Here is a 25,336-nt window from a genome sequence, read left to right on the forward strand (position 1 = left end):
CCCTTTTGCTGCCTTGTGCCATGAAACAGAGAGGTCCTGATGAGCGGCTGAATCACAGAGATCGCTGAGAATGACAGCTGTGAATTCACCCTTCAGTCAACATAACTAAGGAGCAGTTAATCACACCATTTTTTTGGAAAATTTCCAAAAATATTTTTTTTATTTTGAAATTTGTGTAATAATTTCAAAAGCTTTTTTTCCATTTTTACATAAATTTCACTTTCTTTCTTTGGAAAAAAAAGGAGTAAATGTGGAAAAATCAACATTTGCATATTTTGAATGAAAAGGATAATTTTAAGAAAAATCCATCAAACGTATTTCCTATTCTACTCCCATTCTATATCAGGATTAGAAGAAAAAGGAAACAAAGATAACTTCAATTGTGAAGTTATAGATAGAAATGTAATGTAGACAAAACTAAAACCAATTCTTTTTGAAGGTAGGTTTGTTTATCTTAAAAAATTCTGATGAGACTTCACATGATAAATGTAGATAAGTGGTGTCTATATGATAAAAGAATTAGCCATAAAGTAAAAAAATATCTTATTCTCTGTTGGAGCATTTGATAGAAATTTGTCCATCAAAATCAGCACATTCGTTATGATACATAATGTATTCAACAGACTTTGGCAAAGCGGATATTGATTTTCATGGATTCCTCATTAGGTGAAATCATTCTTAGAATAATTTCAACCAGGAGTTCTCAGTGTCAAAGCCCCAGCTGGTGGAAGTCATGGAGTGAGATGCACCCATTTCCTCCCGCTGGGGATCTGGCCCATTTACCCAGATGGAGCTATGTCTTATTTTCACTGACTGCTTTATTTCTTTCTACCAAGGTTCTGACCCCTTGGCCATGTCTACACTACGTGGGAAAGTCGATGTAAACCATGCAATTTGAGTCACATTGATAGCATAACTCAAGAGGACGTAGCTTAGATCTACTTACTACGGGGTCAACACTACAACATTTCAAAGGGAGATGCTCCCCTTACTCTTCTCATTCCGGTGCAGTACAGGAGTAGATGGCAGAGTGATCTGCGGTCCATTTAGCTGGTCTTCAGTAGACCCGCTAAATCGACCACCGCTGCATCGATCGCCGCAGCATCGATCTGCCGGTAAGTGTAGACAAGCCCTCAGTCTATTATGCATTTGTGAGGTGAGATTCTCATGAGTAGGCAGGATTTGAACTCATTTGACCACACACACATTTCACATGCCACATACAACTGCTCTCTGATACGTCACTGAGATCAGGTTTTTAACACAAATGGACATTGAAAGATAAATTATGTCTCTATCTCCTTCCCTGAGCACAGCATTCTGCTCATCACTCTCCTGATGGCCTTCTTCATCTCAGCGTTTCTCAGCGTGTAGATCATCGGGTTCAGCATCGAGGTGATTGCAATGTAAATGACTGAGACACCTTATTCAGGGTGAACTTCTTGAAGGGCCGAGTGTAGATGAAGGTGCTGGGTATGACTTGTAAACATACCACAATAATCTGGGCTCCACAAGTGGACAGAGCTTTCTGCTTCCCATCCGTGATGTGTGTTCTGATCTTGACTAAGACAGCGGTGTAAGAAACAAGCAGAATGATGAATATTATTATTATCACTGCTCCACTGTTAAAGATCATCTGCAGTTCAGCCAACTGAGTGTCAGTGCAGGCCAGTTTGATGACCTGTGGGACATCACGGTAGAAATTGTCCAGGATCTTCAGCCCACAGAAGGGTAACTGGAGGAGCAGTCCAATCTGAATAGCAAAGTGACCCAATGCACCCATCCATGCCAGTACCATTATCCCCATGCACACACGCTGGTTCATGATAGTCAAGTACCGCAGTGGTTTATAGATGGCAACACACCGATCAATCACCATCCCCACAAGGCATATCCCCATAGCTCCAGCCATGAAGTGGAAGAAAAACATCTGGAGGATGCATTCATTGAACGAAATGGTTTTATGCTGGGAGAGGAGACCTGAGAGCAATTTTGGAGTACTGACGGATGAGTTGCTGAGGTCCAGGAAAGCCAAGTTGGCCAGCAGGAAGTACATGGGCGTGTGGAGCCGATGGTCACTGATCACAGTGGTGATGATGATGAAGTTTCCCAGCCAGATGTTCACGTAGATTATGAAGAAAGCCACGTAAAGGAATTGCTGCAGCTCAGGACTCTGGGTGAGGCCCAAGAGGACAAATTCTGTCACTGGGTTGCTGAGGTTCTTCTTCTCTATTTATTAACCTCTAAAGAGTCCTGAAGAGGAAACACGATGATAATAGTTATGATGTAATCTTAGTACATTACGGACATTAAAGGGATACTAACTCCATGTTAACTGATACACCTGCTTGGACATTTTCTTTGTTTACCAAATTCCAGACTGTGTCCTCAGCCCCAGTGGTGAGTGCTCTGCTGCAGCAAAACGCCTGCCCTCCCCCAGTGGTTATCTCCAGTTTCGGGTGTTTGGGCATGAACAGTAGCAACCTACACTCTCAAAATGTCCCCTGCTAACAACTGTCTCCATTTATCAGCCTGAGGCCCTGATGGTGCCCACCTCGCACAGGCCACAGATTCCTCATGTGCCCCAGAGATTCAGGGTTGGGAAGAATGTGGATTTTCTGGGAGTCCAGGGGTTCTAACAGTCCAGGTTTCTCATCAGGAGTGGGGGGTGTCTGTCAGATTCTGGGGTGCAATCCAGACCAAGGAGTGTTTGAGTCACCGCCTGCTCCATAACCCTGGGTGCCTCACAATGCTTTGCTGTGGTAGCTCCCGATCTGGGACACTCACAACCAGCCTAGCAGCATGCGAGCTGCACCCTGAGTGTCTGTGTAGAGATGCAGCACTGGCCCCGTATCTCTGACCCCAGCAGTCTGTCAGCAACACACCAGCCACATTGTGGCTTCCACCAGCCTTAGTTGCTACTTGCAGGTTGACCCCAGCACACTCCCAGTACCAAATTTTCCCCAAAACCTGTATTCTGCACTGTGCAGCAGCTATTAAAGGTTCATTGCTCCTGTACAGAGTCAATATTCAACGGTTTGCTAGTTAAACTGAAGTTACCAAACAGTTCAGTTGAAACACAGCATTGGATTGGGTTAGTTTTCAAATAAAACCAATTTATTAACAAAAAAGACAAGATTTTTAGTAAATTCAAATATGAGAGACCAAGTTAGAAATGTTTGCCAGCAAACAAAAGTGAAAACAGAGCTAAAAGGCTAAATCTTAATCTAGAAAGTTTTGATTCAAGGCTTTCTCACCCACAGTCTTCCAGAAAGATGGTGACTGACCCTTACCTTGGTCACAATCTCTCCCAGGGTCCCAAAGTTTCTGGCTTCCTTAGATTGAAGAGGGAGAGTGCTCAGGCAAATGTTTGGAACCCAGTTAAGAACTAGTCAATGTAGATATTAAGGTTCTTTAGAGTGTAGGAATCTTGGCATTTAGTCATGAAACCAATATGATAGTGTGCCTCAGTTTCCCTTCTCATACCACACATTAGGTCTGCAATGTCTTTTCTTCTGTGTGCAATTTCCAGATTAGTTACAGGCACTAACTGTGAACTATTAGTATCATGACATCTTTTAACATAAAGCGTGCTCTTACGTATCACTCTTAATATGTTCAAGGGTTTTTCCCAAAAGATTAGGCACATTGTAAATTTTTACAGTTCTTGGTATTAGCAACACATTAGCCACAAGAGTTAACATTAGTGTAACCCTACTGCCCCTCTGAGTTGGCAGCAACAAGGGCCGGGTTCAGTATCCAGGGGTTCCGTTTCAATAACGCAATGCAAAACCGGCTCGAGCCCCCACTCAGTGACCTGGGACAATTACCTACCACCACCCCCCCGGGCGCCTCTAGGAGGCAATACTTCCCCACTCGCAAGCACAGAGTCCGAGTGTAGCAAAATCCTTTTAATCCTTTTAATTGAAGGGGGAACTGTCGGGTTGGAGGGGGGTTACCAGTGGAGTTCCTCAAGGTTCGGTTTTGGGTCCGATTTTATTCAATCTATTTATCGCTGACCTGGGAACCAAGAGTAGGAGTGGGCTGATAAAGTTTGCGGATGACACCAAGTTGGGAGGTATTGCAAATTCGGAAAAGGATCGGGATATCCTCCAGGGAGATTTGGATGACCTTGTAAACTGGAGTATTAGTAACAGGATTAAATTCAATAGTGAGAAGTGTAAGGTTATGCATTTAGGGATGACTAACAAGAACTTTAGTTATAAGCTGGGGACGCACCAGTTGGAAGTAACGGAGGAGGAGAAGGACCTAGGAGTCCTGGTTGATCGTAGGATGACTATGAGTAGGCAATGTAATGTGGCCGTTAAAAAAGCTAATGCGGTCTTGGGATGCATTAGGCGAGGTATTTCTAGTAGGGATAAGGAGGTGCTAGTCCCGTTATATAAGGCGTTGGTAAGACCACATTTGGAGTATTGTGTGCAGTTTTGGTCTCCCATATTTAAGAAGGATGAATTCAAACTGGAACGGATACAAAGAAGGGCCACTAGAATGATCCGAGGAATGGAAAGCCTGTCGTATGAAAGGAGACTTGAGGAGCTCGGTTTGTTTTCCTTAACCAAAAGAAGGATAAGAGGAGATATGATTGCACTCTTTAAATATATCAGAGGGATAAATACCAGGGAAGGAGAGGAATTATTTCAGCTCAGTGCTAATGTGGACACGAGGACAAACGGATATAAATTGTCAGTCAGGAAATTTAGGCTTGAAATTAGACGAAGGTTTCTAACCATCAGAGGAGTGCAATTCTGGAACAGCCTACCGAGGGAAACAGTGGGGGTGAAGGACCTCCATGACTTTAAGATTAAGCTAGATAAGTTTATGGAGGAGATGGTATGATAGGATAACGGGCTAAGTCAATAGGTCAATTAAGTGCCACACTGGTAATTAGTACAATGGGTCAATGATAGGATATTGTTAGCCTTTTTCCAGAGGGTATGGCTGGAGAGTCTTGCCCGCATGCTCGGGGTTCAGCTGACCGCCATATTTGGGGTCGGGAAGGAATTTTCCTCCAGGGTAGATTGGCAGTGGCCCTGGAGGTTTTTCGCTTTCCTCCAAAGCATGGGGCAGGGGTTGCTTGCTTAAGGAGGGGGTGGATCGGCTTATGTGGCCTGCATCTTGCAGGAGGTCAGACTAGATGATCATAATGGTCCCTTCTGATCTTGAATTCTATGATTCTATGATTCTATGATTCTAATAAAGGAGGGAAAGAATGCGGCATCACGTTGGAGAGACACCACAAACAGGACTATACACAAACCATAAGCAAAAAAACCCATCTCCAAGTACATTTGGCAATGTCCTTTCCCCCTTAGGGTCTTAAGTCCAATCACCCCAAAATCCAACAACCCAAGAGTCTCTGTCTCTAGTCAGTGCCACCCCAGAGTTCAAAAGTTTATCTTCAGAGTTTTACCCCCCCAGCCTGGGTGGAAATGGGGGGGGGCCACACACAGGGTGTTAAGGGACACCTTACGTGGGCCAGGGCCGACTGCCCCGCTTCTCCGTGGCGTTCTGCTGCAGCCTTCACCACGACTGGCTCCACTCCATCAGCTGTGCCGCTCCTCCAGCCAACCTGTGAACCGTATCAGCCGTCCCCGCAAACCGCTCCACACTGCTCACTGTTCCACGGGCTGCGCCAACGTGCTGCAGACTGCTCCGCTCTGCCAGCTGCTTAGCGATCGATCTTCAGGCTCCCCCACTCAGTGATCTCAGCTCAGTAAGCTTAGCTCTTTTAGTGATTTCAGCTCTTAGTGGTTTCAACTTGAGCCCCAGTGCCACCTTGGCCCAACGTGAATTCAGGTCAGCAGCCTCCAGATGGACTCCTAAAGGCTTCAAAATTAGCTCTGCTCTTTAACAGTGGAGAGAGGAGGATGTGCAATTGGTGTTCCAGGCCCTCAAAAGGGGCCCACACCATCAGGTACACACACCAGTCCCCAACCTCTCTCAATTCACTGGGTTTTGGAACCCATGTCCCTTGTCTAGCAAGGACTATTTAATGTAGGTTGAGTCATTTCTGCCATAAAGCAGTCTCATAGTTCCTCATTCACATAATTAAGGTAACAGCACTTTCTTTTCCTTCCTGCCCCAATAACAAAGAAATTGGGGATTCCACAGTGTGAAAATAACCATCCCATGCTGCTGTGTGTTATGCTAAGTGGAGTGGGTTTACCAATGCAAATGCACATTCCTAAAATTCCTTTGCCCACTCCTCATAATGTACCACCAGATGTCAGGGTAGATCTCATCCTGACTCTGCTTACATTAGCATTAATATTAACATCAAATTCATTGCGGTTTGCTGCTCCAGGCAAATGGGGGCGGCGGGAAGGGCGGCCAGCACATCCCTTGGCCCATGCCGCTTCCTGCAGCCCCCATTGGCCTGGAGCGGCGAACCGCGGCCAGTGGGAGCCACAATCGGCCTAAACTGCCAACACGGCAGGTAAAGAAAACGGCCCGGCCAGGCATGGTGCTTGCCCTGGTGACCCACGTGCCAAAGGTTGCCAATCCCCAATCTAAAGCAAGGCCAGCAGATTCATACACATTTGAAAGACTTTGCCCATTAGGCACCAACACCTTTCCTCAGAAGAGAGACTGTTTACTATGAACAATGGTCCATTAAGAGTCAATGGAAACAATTCCTTCTCACAGACTTTCAAGACCTTACCAAGAAATTTCTTTTCTTCTGCAATGTCCCGCACTGCAACAGATTCTTTCAGAGATTTATTTATGTCCAGAACTGACTTTGGTACAACAGACAAATCACCAAACTCCTCCTGAGTCTCACATACCTCCAGAATCGCCTCTGGCCCATCAGGAGGATTTTCACATAACCCCCTTTCAGGTAACCTCCTAGACTTCATAATCAAACGCTTAGAAGCATTCTCTTCCCTGTTACAAGTTTCCACACTGTCAGTGGGTAACGTAGTCAATTCACCTTCATGCTTTCCTTGGCTATGATACCACCCTGATCAGACAAGGTTGTCACATCTTTACCCAGCAACACACTAGCAACAGGCAAAATAGAAACACTGGAATCACTTGGTCTCTGGGAGCTATTTATGAGGAGGAGGCTGCTGTGTCATATTTGGGACTTGCTGAAACTACGGCTAGGGAAGGTGTTTTTCAAGGGAATTTTCATGCCCAATTTCTATTAATTTCTAAGGTAAGTTGAGCATCCAGACCCCCTAGGCTGCCCCTGCTCCTCCTGAGTCCTCTGGCCTGTGCTCGCAGGGCCGCAGTCTGAAAAGGGCTTTAGAGCTGCGGGCCAGAGCCCCGGGGCCCCCTTAGCCCAGCGTCCTGCAGCCCCTAAAGCCCCTGCATTCCAGGTGGCCCTGCTGGGGGGGGCAGCTCCCAGAATTGTGGCCAGGGGGGTGGTGCCGCGCTGTGCAGAGCCACCTGCACACCCCCTGCACCACACAGGAGCTGCCCCAGGTAAGTGCTCTGCACCTCCTGCCTGCCCCAGGCCTGAGCCCTCTCCCGCACCCTAACTCCTCCCAGACCCCGTAACCCCACCCTGAGCCCCTCCCCCACCCTAACTCCCTCCCAGACCCCGTACCCCACCCCGAGCCCCTCCCCCACCCTAACTCCCTCCCCGACCCCGTACACCACCCTGAGCCCCTCCCCCACCCTAACACCCTCCCAGACCCAACACCCCACCCTGAGCTCCCTCCCGCACCCTAACTCCCTCCCAGACACCGCACCCCCCACTCTGAGCCCCTCCCCCACCCTAACTCCCTCCAAGACCCCGTAACCCCACCCTGAGCCCCCTCCCAGACCCCGTAACCCCATCCTGAGCTCCCTCCCCCACCCTAACCCTAATCCAGACCTTCGAATTGCTGTATCACAAAGTGTTAAACCAAGATTTTCAGAAATAATGAAGGATATTCAATCACATTGCTCTCACTAAAAATATTATTATTAATTTTTTTGGTGAGAGCAAAAAGGTTTTTTGTACTGTTAATAAACAAAATGCAATAAAAATATTTTAAAAATATTGTTTATTTCATCTTTATCCCGTCCTTTTTTAATTTCTATTTTTGTATGTTTTATAACGTCCATAATATATTAGTATAGTGGTACATGTATATAATTATACATAAAGAAATATACATATCTTGGGGGTGCGAGCTCAAAAATTGTCACTGATTGGGGTGCGCGATCAAAGAAGTTTGGAGACCACTGGAATAGACTAGAATAGAGTCACCTGTGCTAGTTTAGCATAGACTAGACTAGTCTCTCATGTACTAGACCAGACTAGGCCTAGAATAGAATAGATCTCCCTATTCCTGTTATGAATAGAGTAAAATAGAATAGACACACCTGTACTAGTGGAGTAGAATAGAATAGATAAACTTGTACTAGTGGAAGAGAAGAGATGAGACGAGACACACCTGTACTAGTGGAGTAGAATAGAATAGACCCACCTATACTGGAGTTTCTAAAGCACTTAAAACTTTAGGACCATACGTCCCTTTTAAAGTTTCTGATACCCTAAGGCTGCAGATCCATTGAGTAAGAGTAGGTCTTTTTTCCTTAATTTGTTTTCACAGTGGAACAGCAATTTGTTGTGTGTCTGAGTTAATGACTCAAGATTGTCAAAATAACAAGCTCATTTGGAATGACTTAATCTAAGATTATCAATTAGAGATTAATACAGCACTGTGGAGAATACAGAAAATAAAAGAATACAGTGCCACCCTTTGTTGACAGACTAAGAGCTGGATCTATGTCTCTCCTGCATCTGGAAGGGACACGCAATTTTCATTGCCCCAAACTTAAGTTGCATACCAGTATTATTATATAGATTGTTGGACCAAGGAAACCTCATTGCCAAGAATATTCTCCCAGAAGCATTTGTTGTGATGTTCTACACAGTCTGAGTTTACCTGATTTCTCACACATACTCTTTGCTGACGGTAAAGATTCTAAAGAATAGTTAATATATAAATGAATCAAATACACAGGAAGAAGAAGTCAAGGTTTTAATATTTACTAACAGGTGCTAACAAATTTAACTTCTTAGCAATCTAAAGCTGATTGGGAAGAACAAAATAGTTCACCAATCTACAAAACAATTTCAAAAACATTTTCATTTCAAAACTTTTCAAACTAATTCCGTTGACTAAAAAAAATTAGTATCAATCACATTTTAAACTAAAATAATTAGGTTTGTGTTTTTGGCGGGGTTTTTTTTGTTTTGTTTTTGTTTTTTTACTATTTCTGTCACCATTTTCTCTATTTTTATATTCTGCCCTTTTTCTAAAGCAACAAGAAGGAGGGGAGACGAAAACCTTAATGAGCCAAAATTGGTATGTCGGATATTAAGCCTAATTGGAGGAGAAAATAGTGAGGAGATGGACTGTTTGTCACAGAGTCATCAGGGCGATGCTCTGAAACTACTCCGTATGCAGCCAGTCAGGACTCTGGTGGAGTCTCCGCTCTCTGAGCAGCCTGGCTCCAGGGCAAGAAGCTTACACAGTTTTGAACTTCCTGGGTCTGACCTTGAAGCATTTAGCATCCCCTTCCACACCATGCACTTCCCACAGTGAGTCTGCCCGGGCAGGGTCCTGGGGAAGCCAGAGGGCCCTGCACCCCAACTCCGCAGTCAGACGTGATTCTGAGCCTGCCGGTAAAACAGAAGATTTATCAGTCGACGGGGACACAGCGTAGGACAAAACTTCTTACCACAGAAATCAGTGACTTTCAGCCAAGTTAATCTTGGTGGGGGCAGGGAGAGCCCAGAGCCAGGGCTCTGGCCCTCCCCCTGCACCCCAAGCCAGCTGACACTGACTCTCTTCCAGCTGCCTGGCACCTACCCTGCCCATTGCTCCTCTTCAAGGTTTTGTCTCACTTCCTGAGCCAAGACTCACCTGGTCACATCTCCCTCCTAGATCTCAGGTAAGGAAGGGAGCAGCCATAGCATCCCTGCAGGCCGCTGGAGCATCCCCCACAAAAGCCACACACCCTTTTCCCACCACCTAGACATTGGTGTAATACACAGGGAAACTGAGGCACACACAGCATTCATGCAAAACAGTAAGACTCACACACAACATAACAAGGGAAAATCCCCACTACGTCACACTATTCTATCCATCACTCCCTTTCTGCATCCTGAAAGACATGTTGCGAGAAAAGTACAGAAAGACCGCAAAGAAGAACAGATGGAGGCTTCCGGACTGAGCTTCACCATCATGGCTGCCACTCCTACTGTCTCCTGGGACCCCAGGTCTTTGTCATCCTGCACCTGGGCAACAGAGAAGGGCCCAGATGACATCGCCACCCCTACCGGCTCCAGCTGAATGCCAACTACCACCTGGGATCACAGTTATTTCCATCTTTGATACCACTGAAGAGACTGACAAACAAGGTGGATTTTGCTTCTAAGACTGGACAGTAAAAACAACAGCAACAATGACAGCTCCGGCCCAACTCAACTAACTTCTTCTCTTCTCCCCAAGAGGACAGTTCTTACCATCTCTGATACCTCTAAGAGACTGCCAGACAGCTGGGGGGTTTCCTTCTAAAAACTGCCTCCAGCTAATGGGAAAGGGAACAAGGGGTGTCGCTAAAATGAAAGCCTGACTTAGTACTTTACATTTCAAATACTGTGAGTGGTTTCCCTTCCTGTCTGGATAGTTAATAAAAGGTTAACAGGATTTTTAAAGGTGTGTTTGCCATGGGGCGAAGCAGGCTAAGGTCTCTGGACACCAAGCTCTGGAACTTGTTGAACACTGTTTAGTGTTGGATGGTGACTGGGTTATGTAAACACCTTCAGCCCATTTATTCCATCTAAAGGAATACATAATCACCGGCACTTATCCAAGGTGCAAGGCACATAACACGTCATTATTAATTCAATACAATCCCAGCACCATCCAAATAATCCTTTCGACAGGAACTCGGCCACCCAGAAAGCTGCAGAGGCTCCTTCCCACGCCTTGGTCACGATGGAAAGCCAACCTTCATCTCGCTCAGAGAAAGAACAAACATCAAAGAGTTCACACATTGGCTTCCCAACCACAAGACCAAATATTGACACCCCCATGTAACAATCATTTCCCTCCCTTCCCCCAAAAGAATAAAAGAACTAAACCAAATTGACCAACTGATCAATAAAACAAAACAAAACGCAGCTAATCCTGGTGCTGGAATGTGGCCCTTTATCCAGCTGTCCAGTCACCTCTTGCAAGAGGACCAATCAGTGGGAGCCACGTACTTCCAAGGCAACTGCCTCTGGGTAGAGTCTCATCAGTGTTTCTCGCTCTGGGGCTCTAGGGAACACTCTGATCCCCTTCCATTGGCTGTGGGAGCCCATTGTCCAGCTGCCTTAGAGCTCAAAACCAGTGCCTGAGTTCTCCCAAGCCCCCAGTCACTCATACACTGCACCAGAGCTTCACCAAGCCTGTGGTCCCTTTTGGCTTCTAGCTGAACCCCTTTAAGAAGAACAGGGCAGGAAGGCAAGGAACACGGGGGTAGCAAAGGGAAACTTCATGCCGTAAGCCCTCGACCGACACAGATCTGTAAAACAAGACAATTCTGAGACACCCCCTCCCCCGGACTGATCTGTGAGTCCAGGGTTCATCCATGTTTCAAGCTGGGCAGAGTCCCACTGCCATCTTCCTCCTGAAAGTCTTTACTACACGTGGCCACGGATGGCCCCATGCGATCTCGAAAGGGGCATCACACTGCTAAGTAGGCCCCAGTCTCTTGGCCATGGCTTCAAACTGTGAAGTTCCATCTCCAACTTCCATGCCTGTGGGCCCCCTATATAGAAAAATCATTTTATCTTGGGGTTGGCAAGTAGCAGAGACACAATGAAGATTGATGACCCCAGACTCTAGTCTTGATGGGGTCTCAATGATGGTCCTTCAGTGAGGTGTCAAAGACCTCTCCCAGGCATGGCAGCTGACTGGAATGCAGCACAATAGGCTGCCATTGAGCCAGTTCAGACTTGTCCTGTCACCCTGACAATATTTCCACATATACTACAACAAAGTTCACAATATGACACCATCATACCCCACTGTCCCAAGCAAACAATTCACCAAAAACCATGGTATCTAAAGCAGCATTTATACCCTCAAAAGGAAAAAGGGTCAGAGTCCTCATCAAGTCCATTGGGAACTTGATCATAGCTATTCATTTTAGGTGGAAGGTGCTGAGACGGTGTGATGGTGAGTGGCAATACAGAATAGATAGATAGATAGATAGATTCTGATTTTATATATATATAGTTGTAAATATATAATAAGTCCATTGACATGACTCTGCAATTTTAACCAGTGTAAATGCCCCTTTCTGCGTAAGCAGATTTCAAAACATGTTTTCAAGGAGACAATGATGCCTTCATTTTATCATATTTAAAAATAAACACAGGAAGAAATCCCAATCAAAGACGAAAGATGGACAGTTCATTTTTGGTGAATAACCTCCCCGCCATAAGTTTCCTCAGGGCAGCTTTGATCTCCTTGTTCCTCATGCTGTAGATGATCGGATTCATCATTGGAGGCACCACAGAATAGAGAACAGCCACTATGAGATCTAGTCCTGATGTTGAGCTGGAGGAGGGTTTCAGGTAGGCAAAGGCTACAGTGAAAAAGAACAAGGAGACCACAGTGAGGTGAGGGAGGCAGGTGGATAGAGCTTTATGCCGGCCCTGCTCAGAGGGGATTCTCAGCACTGTGGTGAAGATCTGAACATACGACACAACTATAAAAACAAAGCAGCTGAAGGCTAAGCATGTACTAAAGACAACAGCCCCAGTTTCACGGAGGTATGAGTCAGAGCAGGCAAGCTTGAGGAGCTGGGGGATTTCACAGAAAAACTGATCCACCATGTTGCCTCCACAGAAGGATAGTGCAAAGGTATTCCCGGTGTGCAGTGCAGTGTAGACAAAAACACTCATCCAAGCACTGGCTGCCATTTGGACACATGCTCTCCTGTTCATCACTCTCTCATAGTGGAGTGGTTTGCAGATGGCGATGTATCGGTCGTATGCCATGATGGTGAGTAAGGAGTACTCGGTTACAGCAAAAAACATAAAGAAAAAGACTTGGGTGACGCATCCAGAATAAGAAATTGACCTGGTGTTCATGAGGGAATTGGCCATGGATTTGGGGACTGGGACAGAAATGGAGCCAATGTCTAGAATGGACAAATTCATCAGGAAGAAGTACATGGGGGTGTGAAGGTGGTGGTCAAATGCAACAACTATGATGATGAGAAGATTCCCCATCAAGGCTGCCAGATAAATTACCAGAAACATCACAAAGTGCAAAATCTGCAGCTCCCGAACATCCGAGAATCCCAGGAGAAGGAACTCGGTCACGGTGGTTTGGTTGGACATTTCCCTCTCCATACACCGTGTCCTGCCTGTGGATGGAAGGAGAAGGGCAATGGGCAAGATTAGAGTGACAGAGAAAATGACCTAATTCTCTCTCCATAGTATCTCATGATGGGAATGTCCAGGGTGCACAGTTCTTCTCACTTCCACTGATTAGGAGCTGAGAGTGCTCCTTACCCCTGTGAGTCAGAGCACTAGTGAGATGCATTGTCACATTGGTGAATACTGGATTATCACCTTTAAAGCTAAGGGCGATGGATTACACCATCTGAGGATCTGGCCAATGCGGTATGAAGGCTGGAACAAAGTACAATTAAATCCAACATTTCTAGCCAATACGGTACCTGATTGTGGGAAACAGAAGGCTCTAAATTTGGGCATGAAATGTAAATACTAACACGGCTTATGCTGATAGCAATGCTGAAATAGTGATTCCCACTTTTCAGAGAAGTTTAACATTGACTCACCCAGCCTCCTACGTGGCAGCTTGTCTGCAATGATTCCACCCCAAGACCATGTAAATGGCCAACTACCAATTTACACATTGATTTGTGGCAAGAGAAGTGTAAAAGTATAATTAGGCCGGCCAGAAAAGAATGTGAAAAGCAACTAACAAAAGACACAAAAGTTAAACAATTTTGCTTAAGTATTTTGGCAGCAGGAAGTTTGCCAAACAATGAGTGCGGTCGCTGGATGGTCAAGGTGCAAAAGGAGGAATCAGGGAAGACAAGGCCATTTCAGAGAAGCTAAATGAATTCCTCGCATCAGTCTTTGCTGCAGAGGATGTGAGGGAGATTCCGACACAAGAGCCATTCTTTTTAGGTGACAAATCTGAGAACTGTCCCAGATCAAGGTGTCAGTAGAGGAGGTTTGGGAACAAATTGATAAATTAAACAGTAATACATCTCCAGGTGCAGATTGTAGTCACTCAAGAGTTCTGAAGGAACTGAAATATGAAATCGCAAAACTACTAAATGTGGTAAATAAACCAATACTTATATCAGCCTCTGGACCAGATGACTGCTGGGTAGCTACTGTAACGTGACCCAGGTGATTTAGGGTACTTGGACTTTCAGGAAGCTTTCGACAAAGTCCCACACTGACAGCTCTTCAACAAAGTTAGCAGTCATGGGATAAGAGGGAAGGTCCTCTCATGAATTAGTAACTTGCTAAAAGATCGGGAACAAAGAGTAGGAAGAAATATTCAGTTTTCACAATGGAGAGAGGTAAACAGCTGCGCTCTTTACCTTTATCTCCCTGAGACCTGTGCTGTTCAACATATTCATAAATGGAGCCAAGACTTAGGTGGCAAAATTTGCAGACAATACAAAATTACTCAGGAATGTTACGTCCAAAGCACACTGCAAAGAGCTACAAAGGGATCTCACAAAACTGGGTGACTAGGCAATCAAATGGCAGATGGAATTCAGTATTGATAAATGCATAGTGATGCACATTGGAAAACATAATCCTAACTAAACATAAAAAATGATGAGGTCTAATTTAGCTACTACTACTCAAGAAAGATGTTGGAGTCATTGTGGTTCGTTGTCTGAAAACATCTGCTGGATGTTCAGTAGCAGTAAAAAAAGCAAACAAGATGTTAGGAACCATTAGGAAAGGGATAGATAATAAAGCTGAAAATATAACGCCAGCATATAAATCCATGGTACGCCCAGACCTTGAATACTGGCAGTTGTTGTTGCCTCATCTAAAAACAAAAGATATATTCAAATTCGAAAAGATATAGAGAAGAGCAACAAAAATGATTAGGGGCACGGAACACCTTCCATATTTGGAGATATGAAGAGACTGGTGTTGTTTAGCTTAGAAAAGAGCTGACTAAGGGGGAATATGATAACTGTCTATAAAATCATGCATGTTTTGGAAAGAGGGAATAGGAAAGTGGTGTTTACCCCTTCACAGAACAGAAGGACCCCAGGCATCGCCCAATGAAATAACTAGGCAGTAGGTTTAAAACAAACGAAAGGAAGAATTTCTTCACATACCACAAAATCAACTTGTTGAACTCATTGTCAGGGGATTTTGTGAGGGCTGAAAGTATAACTGGGTTAGAAAAAGAACTAGACAAGTCCATGAAGGACAGGTCAGTCAATGGCTAATAGCCAAGATGGTCAGGATGCAGCCCCGTGCTTTGGGTGTCCCTAAACCTCTGTTTGCCAGAAGCTGGGGATGGGTGACAGGGGATGGACCATTTGATAATTGCCCTGTTCTCTTCATTCCCTCTGAAGCTCCAAGCACCAGCTACTGTCACAGACAGGATACCAGGCTAGATGGACCATTGGTCTGAGCCAGTGCGGCTGTTGTTATGTTCTTATGGCACCAAATCCCACTACATTTCCATCTCTGGGTGATGACGGACTAGTAGCATCCCACCCATCCCTGCTGTGTTGTATCCTTTCCCTCAGCGACTTTATGTCTGTACAGGCAGGAGACTTGGGTTCTGTTCTCATTTCTGCCACTGACCTGCTGTGTGACCTTGGGCCAGTCACTTCCCCTCCCTGTACCACTGATTCCCCACACCCCTTTCTCTGGCTTGTCTTCTCGGGCTGGGAGCTGTGGGGTGGATGGCCAGTGTCGGACTGTGTGTATGTTCTGAGCACGGCTTGGCAGCATTGACGCTCAGCTGGCTGCAGTGTGGGACAGAGAATACAGTGGGTATGTCCTAGGGCACGATCAAGTGGGAAAGGTTTTGGCTGGGAGCTTTGACTATGTGTTTTCGCTTCAAGGCGTTAGTATGTTTAAAATATATTCTGGCTGTCAACTTCGCTGCCCACTCAGATTAACCAACCTGCAACTACCCCTTTGTAACAGAAATAATAGAAGATGGAGCAGAGGGACTTGGGGTGAAATTTTAATATGAATAGAAAATATTATTTTTCTGCACCCTAGCACAAATCTAAGTTTCCAATTAAGACTTTTTCGGCTTTAATTATCTCAAAGGAAAACTGGGTTTTCAATTGAACACAAGTTCATAGAAAAACTCTGCTATCATCCATAGGTATTTTGTTTTTCAATGATAGCAGAGGCTAAAACTCTTCAGTTTTCAACAGCTCTTCCCTAAAATTGCCTTGTTCTCACTTCCCAGAATGACACAAAATGTTTGGTTTTCCCAATTTCGATGAAAAGTCTATTTTTGCTGCGGCAAAATTTACAAATAAATCAGTCTGGCTGGTGCCAGATTAAAGTGATAGTAAAAGTCTCCAAGAGTTCCAACTGTCATGCGTATTTTTGTTCTTCAATCTGCCCTGTATATTAACACACCAACATATTTAGCTGAAAAAGCAAACTTACGATGCAGATTTCTGTGGAATTTCTCACAGCTAGTGAAGCATTTGATCCTCCAGGGTTCTGATTAGTTTGTCATTATTGAGCTGTCTGTCTCTCATGCTCCCATCACTGTATTAGCCCACAGCCCTTTCCATGTCCTTCCACTGGAGTTGCTGGGTCTCTCTGCAGTTCCCAAACAGACAAGGATCCACTCCACGGATGGATGCTCCCTCCTGGCTGAGAGGTGATGGACTAAATAGGATGAGGGACTGAAAGCCCTTCCTATCTCTAGAGCTGATCGCAGCTTGTGCAGACTCCAGAGATGGTCACAGCGCAGGATGTCCCTGCTCTGGGGCTAAATGGCTGAATATGGTCTCCAGGGCTGTGAACCCAGCTCTGCTCTCACCTCTGCAGCAAACCACCCTGACAACCTGCCCTTGCTGAGCCCAATCCCCGAGAGGGGAACAGCACCTGCCCTGGATCTCACACAATGGTAGCGTCCCTGGAAGGACCCTTGGTGAAAAACAAGGGAGGGCTGAGGCACAAAGAGTGTCCCAAGGGGTTGGCAGAATAAAAAAATACATTTATTGTACCATCATGTGACCTGGAATAGCTCAGAGCCCAGTGGCACCAGAAACACAGCTGTCCTGGAATAGCCTGTTCCTTCATTAACGCCACATCATTACCGCTGCCGGAGCAGAGATGTTGTTCCCTTGCATTGCATCAACAGCTCTTGGGATGCAGCCAGCAGAGGAACCCAGAGCTCAGCCTGCCCTGGCTGGTTGAATTAGGTTATTAGGAGGAACCCGTAAGCACATACTAACAACTAAGGACCAGCTCCTCAGCTGGTGTGTACTGACAAAGTTCCACTGTCTCCGTAGCAGCTACGGCTGTTTTCACCAGCTGGGGATCTGGCTCTTTGATTTTGATGGAGCAATGGCTGATTTACTCCAACTGGGAAACTGGCCCATTACACAGTTTTAAACCCATATTCTTTGCCTGTGAGTTTAAACCAAAGAGGAGTCACAAGTACTGACCCTGTTAGTTCATTCTTAGTTCTTTGTCACATGGGATTAATTACAAGAATGTCACTTTTGAGGGTTATGCCGTGATTCATTCCCACCAGGGCAGAACTTGGGAGGAATTCAGTATTGCTAAGATTTTCTCTATCTGACCTTCAGTTTGTATTGGCATGAATGATCCAACTTTCTTTTTATCCCATCCTTTTTTAATTTCTATTTTTGTATGTTTTATAACGTCCATAATATATTAGTCTAGTAGTACATGTATATAATTTATATATAAATAAATATACATATCTTGGGGGTGCGAGCTCAAAAAATTGTTACTGATGGGGGTGCACGATCAAAGAAGTTTGGAGAGCACTGGAATAGACTAGAATAGAATAAACTCACCTGTGCTAGTTTAGCATAGACTAGACTAGACCCTCATCTACTAGACTAGACTAGGCCTAGAATAGAATAGATCCCCCTATTCCTGCTATGAATAGAGTAAAATAGAATAGACACACCTGTACTAGTGGAATAGAATAGAATAGAATAGATAAGCTTGTACAAGTAGAAGAGAAGAGAAGAGAAGAGAAGAGAAGAGAAGAGAAGAGACACACCTGTACTAGTGGAATAGAATAGAATAGACTCACCTATACTGGAGTTTCTAAAGCACTTAAAACTTTAGGAGCATACGTCCCTTTTAAAGTTTCTGATACCCTAAGGCTGCAGATCCATTGAGTAAGAGTAGGTCTTTTTTCCTTAATTTGTTTTCACAGTGGAACAGCAATTTGTTGTGTGTCTGAGTTAATGACTCAAGATTGTCAACATAACAAGCTCAATTGGAATTACTTAATCTAAGATTATCAATTAGAGATTAATACAGCACTATGGAGAATACAGAAAATAAAAGAATACAGTGCCGCCCTTTGTTGACAGACTAAGAGCTGGATCTATGTCTCTCCTGCATCTGGAAGGGACGCGCAGTTTTCATTGCCCCAAACTAAGTTACATACCAGTATTATTATATAGATTGTTGGACAAAGGAAACCTCGTTGCCAAGAATATTCTCCCAGAAGCATATGTTGTGATGTTCTACACAGTCTGAGTGTATCTGATTTGTCACACATACTCTTTGCTGAAGGTAAAGATTCTAAAGAATAGTTAATATATAAATGAGTCAAATACACAGGAAGAAGAAGTCAAGGTTTTAATATTTACTAACAGGTGCTAACAAATTTAACTTCTTAGAAATCTAAAGCTGATTGGGAAGAACAAAAGAGTTCACCAATCTACAAAACAATATCAAAAACATTTTCATTTCCAAAGTTTTCAAACTAATTCCTTTGACTAAAAAAAATTAGTATCGATCACATTTTAAACTAAAATAATTAGGTTTGTGTTTTCGGTGGTTTTTTTGGTTTTGGGTTTTTTTTACTACTTCTGTCACTATTTTCTCTATTTTTATATTCTGCCCTTTTTCTAAGGCAAAAAGAAGGAGGGGAGGCAAAAACCTGGAAGAAAAGCAAAACCCAAAGAGTAAATGTATTCAATTTTCCACTTTTTATATTTATCCTCCCAAAACTCTGTCTGATCAAATTTTCACTTTATTTTCTAATGTCAATAAAAGCCACCTTAACTTGTACATTGTAACAAAGACTGGGCAACTCTGCTTATAAACACACTTTTCCGTCAGGATTTGGAGATGTGAAAGCTAAAGATAATTGAAGTTTGACCTCTGAATATAGAAATAGAAAAACATTGTATAGAAGAACGAACTCCAATTCTCTTTGAAAAGAAACCTTAATAAGCCAAAATTGGTATGTCGGATATTAAGCCTAACTGGAGGAAAAGATAATGAGGAGATGGACTGTTTGTCACAGAGTCATCAGAGCGATGCTCTGAAACTACTTCCTATGCAGCCAGTCAGGACTCTGGGGGAGTCTCCTCTCCCTGAGCAGCCTGGCTCCAGGGCAAGAAGCTTACACAGCTTTGAACTTCCTGGGTCTGACTTTGAAGCATTTAGCATCCCCTTCCACACCATGCACTTCCCACAGTGAGTCTGCCCGGGCAGGGTCCTGGGGAAGCCAGAGGGCCCTGCACCCCAACTCTGCAGTCAGACGTGATTCTGAGCCTGCCGGTAAAACAGAAGATTTATCAGTCGACAGGGACACAGCGTAGGACAAAACTTCTAACCACAGAAATCAGTGACTTTCAGCCAAGTTCATCTTCGTGGTGGGGGGGAGAGCCCAGAGCCAGGGCTCTGGCCCTCCCCCTGCACCCCAAGACAGCTGACACTGACTCTCTTCCAGCTGCCTGGCACCTGCCCTGCCCATTGCTCCTCCTCCAGGCTTTGTCTCATTTCCTGAGCCAAGAGTCACCTGGTCACAGCTCCCTCCTGGGTCTCAGGTTAGGAAGGGGGCAGCCATAGCATCCCTGCAGGCAGCTGGAGCATCCCCCACAAAAGCCACACACCCTTTTCCCACCACCTAGACATTGGTGCAATACACAGGGAAACTGAGGCACGCGCAGCATTCATGCAAAACAGTAAGACTCACATACAACATAACAAGGGAAAATCCCCACTACGTTACACTATTCCACCCATCACTCCCTTTCTGGGTCCTGAAAGATATGTTGTGAGAAAAGTACAGAAAGAACACAAAGAAGAACAGATGGAGGCTTCCGGACTGAGCTTCACCATCATGGCTGCCACTCCTACTGTCTCCTGGGACCCCAGGCCTTTGTCATCCTGCACCTGTGCAACAGAGAAGGGCCCAGATGACATCGTCACCCCTACCGGCTCCAGCTGAATCCCAACCACCACCTGGGATCACAGTTATTTCCATCTTTGATACCACTGAAGAGACTGACAAACAAGGTGGATTTTGCTTCTAAGACTGGACAGTAAAAAAAAACAGCAACAATGACAGCATGAGCCCAACTCAACTAACTTCTTCTCTTCTCCCCAAGAGGACGGTTCTTACCATCTCTGATACCTCTAAGAGCCTGCCAGACCGCTGGGGGGTTTCCTTCTAAAAACTGCCTGCAGCTAAAGGGAAAGGGAACAAGGAGTGTCGCTAAAATGAAAGCCTGACTTAGTACTTTACATTTCAAATACTGTGAGTGGTTTCCTTTCCTGTCTGGATAGTTAATAAAAGGTTAACTGGATTTTTAATGGTGTGTTTGCCATGGTGCGAATCAGACTGAGGTCTCTGGTCACCAAGATCCGGAACTTGTTTAACACTGTTTAATGTTGGATGGTGACTGGGTTATGTTAACACCTTCAGCCCATTTATTCCCATCTAAAGGAATACATAATCAAAGGCACTTATCCAAGGCGAAAGGCCCATAACACGTCATTACTAATACAATACAATCCCAGCACCATCCAAATAATCCTTTCGACAGGAACTTGGACATCCAGAAAGCTGCAGAGGCTCCTTCCCACGCCTTGGTCACTGTGGAAAGCAAACCTTCATCTCACTCAGAGAAAGAACAAACGTCAAACAGTTCACACATTGGCTACTCAACCACAAGACCAAATATGACACCCTCATGTAACAATCATTTCCCTCCCCTCCCCCAAAAGAATAAAAGAACTAAACCAAATTGACCAACTGATCAATAAAACAACACAAAAGGCAGCTAAGCCAGGTGCTGGTACGTGGCCCTTTATACAGCTGTCCAGTCACCTGTCTCTTGTAAGAGGGCCCAGGCAGTGGGAGCCACGTACTTCCAAGGCAACTGCATCTGGGTAGAGTCTCATCAGTGTTTCTTGCTCCAGGGCTCTAGGGAACACTCTGATCCCCTTCCATTGGCTGTGGGAGCCCATTGTCCAGCTGCCTTAGAGCTCAAAACCAGTGTCTGAGTTCTCCCAGGCCCCCAGTCACTCACACACTGCACCAGAGCTTCACCGAGCCTGTGGTCCCTTTTGGCTTCTAGCTGAACCCCTTTAAGAAGAACAGGGCAGGAAGGCAAGAAACATGGGGGTAGCAAAGGGAAACTTTATGCCGTAAGCCCTCGACTGACACAGATTTGTAAAACAAGACAATTCTGAGACACCCCCTCCCCCGGACTGATCTGTGAGTCCAGGGTTCATCTGTGTTTCAAGCTGGGCAGAGTCCCACTGCCATCTTGCTCCTGAAAGTCTTTACTACACGTGGCCACGGATGGCCCCATGCGATCTCGAAAGGGGCATCACACTGCTAAGTAGGCCCCAGTCTCTTGGCCATGGGTTCAAACTGTGAAGTTCCATCTCCAACTTCCATGCCTGTGGGCCCCCTGTATAGAAACATCATTTTCTCTTGGGGTTGGCAAGTAGCAGAGACACAATGAAGATCGATGACCCCAGACTCTAGTCTTGATGGGGTCTCAGTGATGGTCCTTCAGTGAGGTGTCAAAGACCTCTCCCAAGCAGGGCAGCTGACTGGAATGCAGCACAATAGGCTGCCATTGAGCCAGGTCAGACTTGTCCTGTCACCCTGACAATATTTCCACATAAACTACAACAAAGTTCACAACATGACACCATCATACCACACTCTGTCACACAAGCAAACAAATAACCAAAAGTCATGGTGTCCAATGCAGCATTTATACCCACAAAAGCAAAAAGAGTCAGAGACCTCATCAAGTCCATTGGGAACTTGATCATGGCTATTCATTTTAGGTGGAAGGTGCTGAGATGGTGTGATGGTGGGTGGCAATACAGGATAGATAGATAGATAGATAGATAGATAGATAGATAGATAGATAGATAGATAGATAGATAGATAGATAATGATCTTATTTATACAGCTGTATATGTACAGTTAATCCATTGTCTTGACTCTGCATTTTTAATGGTGTAAACGCCACTTTCTGCATAAGCAGATTTCCAATCATGTTCTCAAGGAGACAATAATGCCTTCATTTGATTATATTTGAAAAGAAACACCAAAAGAAATCATGATCAAAGATGAAAGATGGACATTTTGTTTTTGGTGAATAACCTCCAACCTATCAGTTTCTTCAGTGCAGCTTTGATCTCCTTGTTTCTCATGCTGTAGATGATTGGATTCATCACTGGAGGCACCACAGAATAGAGAACACCCACCATGAGATTCAGACTTGATGTTGAGCTGGAGGAGGGCTTCAGGTAGGCAAAGGTAGCACTACAAAGGAAAAAGGAGACCACAACGAGGTGAGGGAGGCAGGTGGAGAAGGCTTTTTGCCGGCCCAGCACAGAGGGGATTCTCACCACTGTGGTGAAGATCTGAACATACGACACAACTATAAAAACAAAGCAGCCTAAGCCTAAGCACACACTAAAGACAATAAGCCCCGTTTCATGGAGGTATGAGTCAGAGCAGGCGAGCTTGAGGAGCTGGGGGATTTCACAGAAGAACTGATCCACCATGTTGCCTCCACAGAAGGATAGTGCAAAGGTGTTCCCGGTGTGCAGTGCAGTGTAGACAAAAACACTCATCCAAGCACTGGCTGCCATTTGGACACATGCTCTCCTGTTCATCACTCTCTCATAGTGGAGTGGTTGGCAGATGGCGATGTATCGGTCGTATGCCATGATGGTGAGTAAGGAGTACTCGGTTACAGCAAAGAACATAAAGAAAAAGACTTGGGTGACACATCCAGAATAAGAAATTGACCTGGTGTTCATGAGGGAGTTGGCCATGGATTTGGGGACTGGGACAGAAATGGAGCCGATGTCTAGAATGGACAAATTCATCAGGAGGAAGTACATAGGGGTGTGAAGGTGGTGGTCAAAGGCAACAACTATGATGATGAGAAGATTCCCCACCAGGGCTGCCAGGTAAATCACCAGAAACATCACAAAGTGCAAAATCTGCAGCTCCCGAACATCAGAGAATCCCAGGAGAAGGAACTCGGTCACGGTGGTTCGGTTGGACATTTCACTCTCCATACACCGTGTCCTGCCTGTGGATGGAAGGAGAAGGGCGATGGGCAAGATTAGAGTGACAGAGGAAATGACCTAATTCTCTCTCCGTAATATCTCCTGATGGGAATGTCAAGGGTGCACAGTTCTTCTCACTTCCACTGACTAGAAGTTGAGAGTGCTCCTTACCCCTGTGAGTCAGAGCACTAGTGAGATGCATTATCACATTGGTGAATACTGGATTATCACCTTTAAAGCTAAGGGTGATGGATCTGGCCAATGCGGTATGAAGGCTGGAACAAAGTACAACTAAATCCAACATTAATAGCCAATATGGTACCCGAGTGTGAGAAACAGAAGGCTCTAAATGTGGGCATGAAATGTAAATACTAACATGGCTAATACTGATAGCAATGCTGAAATAGTGATTCCCACTTTTCAAAGAAGTTTAACATTGACTCACCCAGCCTCCTACGTGGCAGCTTGTCTGCAATGATTCCACACCAACACCATGTAAATGGCCAACTACTGATTTACACATTGATTTGTGGCAAGAGAAGTGTAAAAGTATAATTAGGCAGGCCAGAAAAGAACATGAAAAGCAACTAACAAAAGACACAAAAGCTAAACAATTTTGCTTAAGTATTTTGGCAGCAGGAAGTTTGCCAAACAATGAGTGCGGTCGCTGGATGGTCAAGGTGCAAAAGGAGGAATCAGGGAAGACAACGCCGTTGCAGAGAAGCTAAATGAATTCCTCGCATCAGTCTTTGCTGCAGAGGATGTGAGGGAGATTCCCACATCTGAGCCATTCTTTTTAGGTGACAAATCTGAGAACTGTCCCAGATCAAGGTGTCAGTAGAGGAGGTTTGGGAACAAATTGATAAATTAAACAGTAATACATCTCCAGGTGCAGATTGTAGTCACCCAAGAGTTCTGAAGGAACTGAAATATGAAATCTCAAAACTACTAAATGTGGGAAATAAACCAACACTTAAATCAGCCTCTGGACCAGATGACTGCAGCGTAGCTACTGTAACGTGATCCAGGTGATGTAGGGTACTTGGACTTTCAGGAAGCTTTCAACAATGTCCCTCACTAACGGCTCTTCAACAAAGTTAGCAGTAATGGGATAAGAGGGAAGGTCCTCTCATGAATTAGTAACTTGCTAAAAGATCGGGAACAAAGGGTAGGAAGAAATATTCAGTTTTCACAATGGAGAGAGGTAAATAGCTGCGCTCCCCAAGGATCTTCCCTGAGACCTGTGCTGTTCAACATATTCATAAATGGAGCCAACCGTGAGGTGGCAAAATTTGCAGACAATACAAAATTACTCAGGATTGTTACGTCCAAAGCACACTGCAAAGAGCTACAAAGGGATCTCACAAAACTGGGTGACTGGGCAACCAAATGGCAGATGGAATTCAGTATTGATAAATGCATAGTAATGCACATTGGAAAACATAATCCTAACTAAACATACAAAATGATGATGTCTAATTTAGCTACTACTACTCAAGAAAGATGTTGGAGTCATTGTGGTTTGTTGTCTGAAAACATCTGCTTGATGTTCAGTAGCAGTGAAAAAAGTGAAGAAAATGTTAGGAACCATTAGGAAAGGGATAGATAATAAAGCAGAAAATACAACGCCAGCATATAAATCCATGGTACGCCCAGACCTTGAATACTGTGTGTAGTTGTCGTTGCCTCATCTAAAAAAAAAGATATATTCAAATTCGAAAAGATATAGAGAAGAGCAACAAAAATGATTAGGGGCACGGA

The 25,336-nt window shown here is 44.7% G+C and overlaps 2 protein-coding genes and 1 pseudogene across 2 annotated transcripts; all 3 read right to left on the reverse strand.

Annotated features, from left to right (window-relative positions):
• Positions 1-1,286: 1,286 nt before the first annotated feature.
• LOC123347457 lies at positions 1,287-2,579 on the reverse strand (annotated as a pseudogene).
• Positions 2,580-12,409: 9,830 nt separating this feature from the next.
• Positions 12,410-13,378, reverse strand: LOC123348309 (olfactory receptor 14A16-like). The gene has a single exon (XM_044985826.1). The coding sequence runs from the start codon at positions 13,376-13,378 to the stop codon at positions 12,410-12,412; it is 969 nt and encodes a 322-aa protein (XP_044841761.1).
• Positions 13,379-22,615: 9,237 nt separating this feature from the next.
• LOC123348313 (olfactory receptor 14A16-like) lies at positions 22,616-23,572 on the reverse strand. The gene has a single exon (XM_044985830.1). It carries the CDS (start codon positions 23,570-23,572, stop codon positions 22,616-22,618), a length of 957 nt encoding a protein of 318 aa, XP_044841765.1.
• Positions 23,573-25,336: the final 1,764 nt, after the last annotated feature.

Source organism: Mauremys mutica, chromosome 13 (genome assembly GCF_020497125.1).
Source record: "Mauremys mutica isolate MM-2020 ecotype Southern chromosome 13, ASM2049712v1, whole genome shotgun sequence".
NCBI classification, from domain to species: domain Eukaryota; kingdom Metazoa; phylum Chordata; order Testudines; family Geoemydidae; genus Mauremys; species Mauremys mutica.

Excerpts from the sequence above, each read along its gene's own strand:
- LOC123348313 (XM_044985830.1), bottom strand. The coding sequence starts at position 23,572 with ATGTCCAACCGAACCACCGTGACCGAGTTCCTTCTCCTGGGATTCTCT.
- LOC123348309 (XM_044985826.1), bottom strand. The coding sequence starts at position 13,378 with ATGGAGAGGGAAATGTCCAACCAAACCACCGTGACCGAGTTCCTTCTC.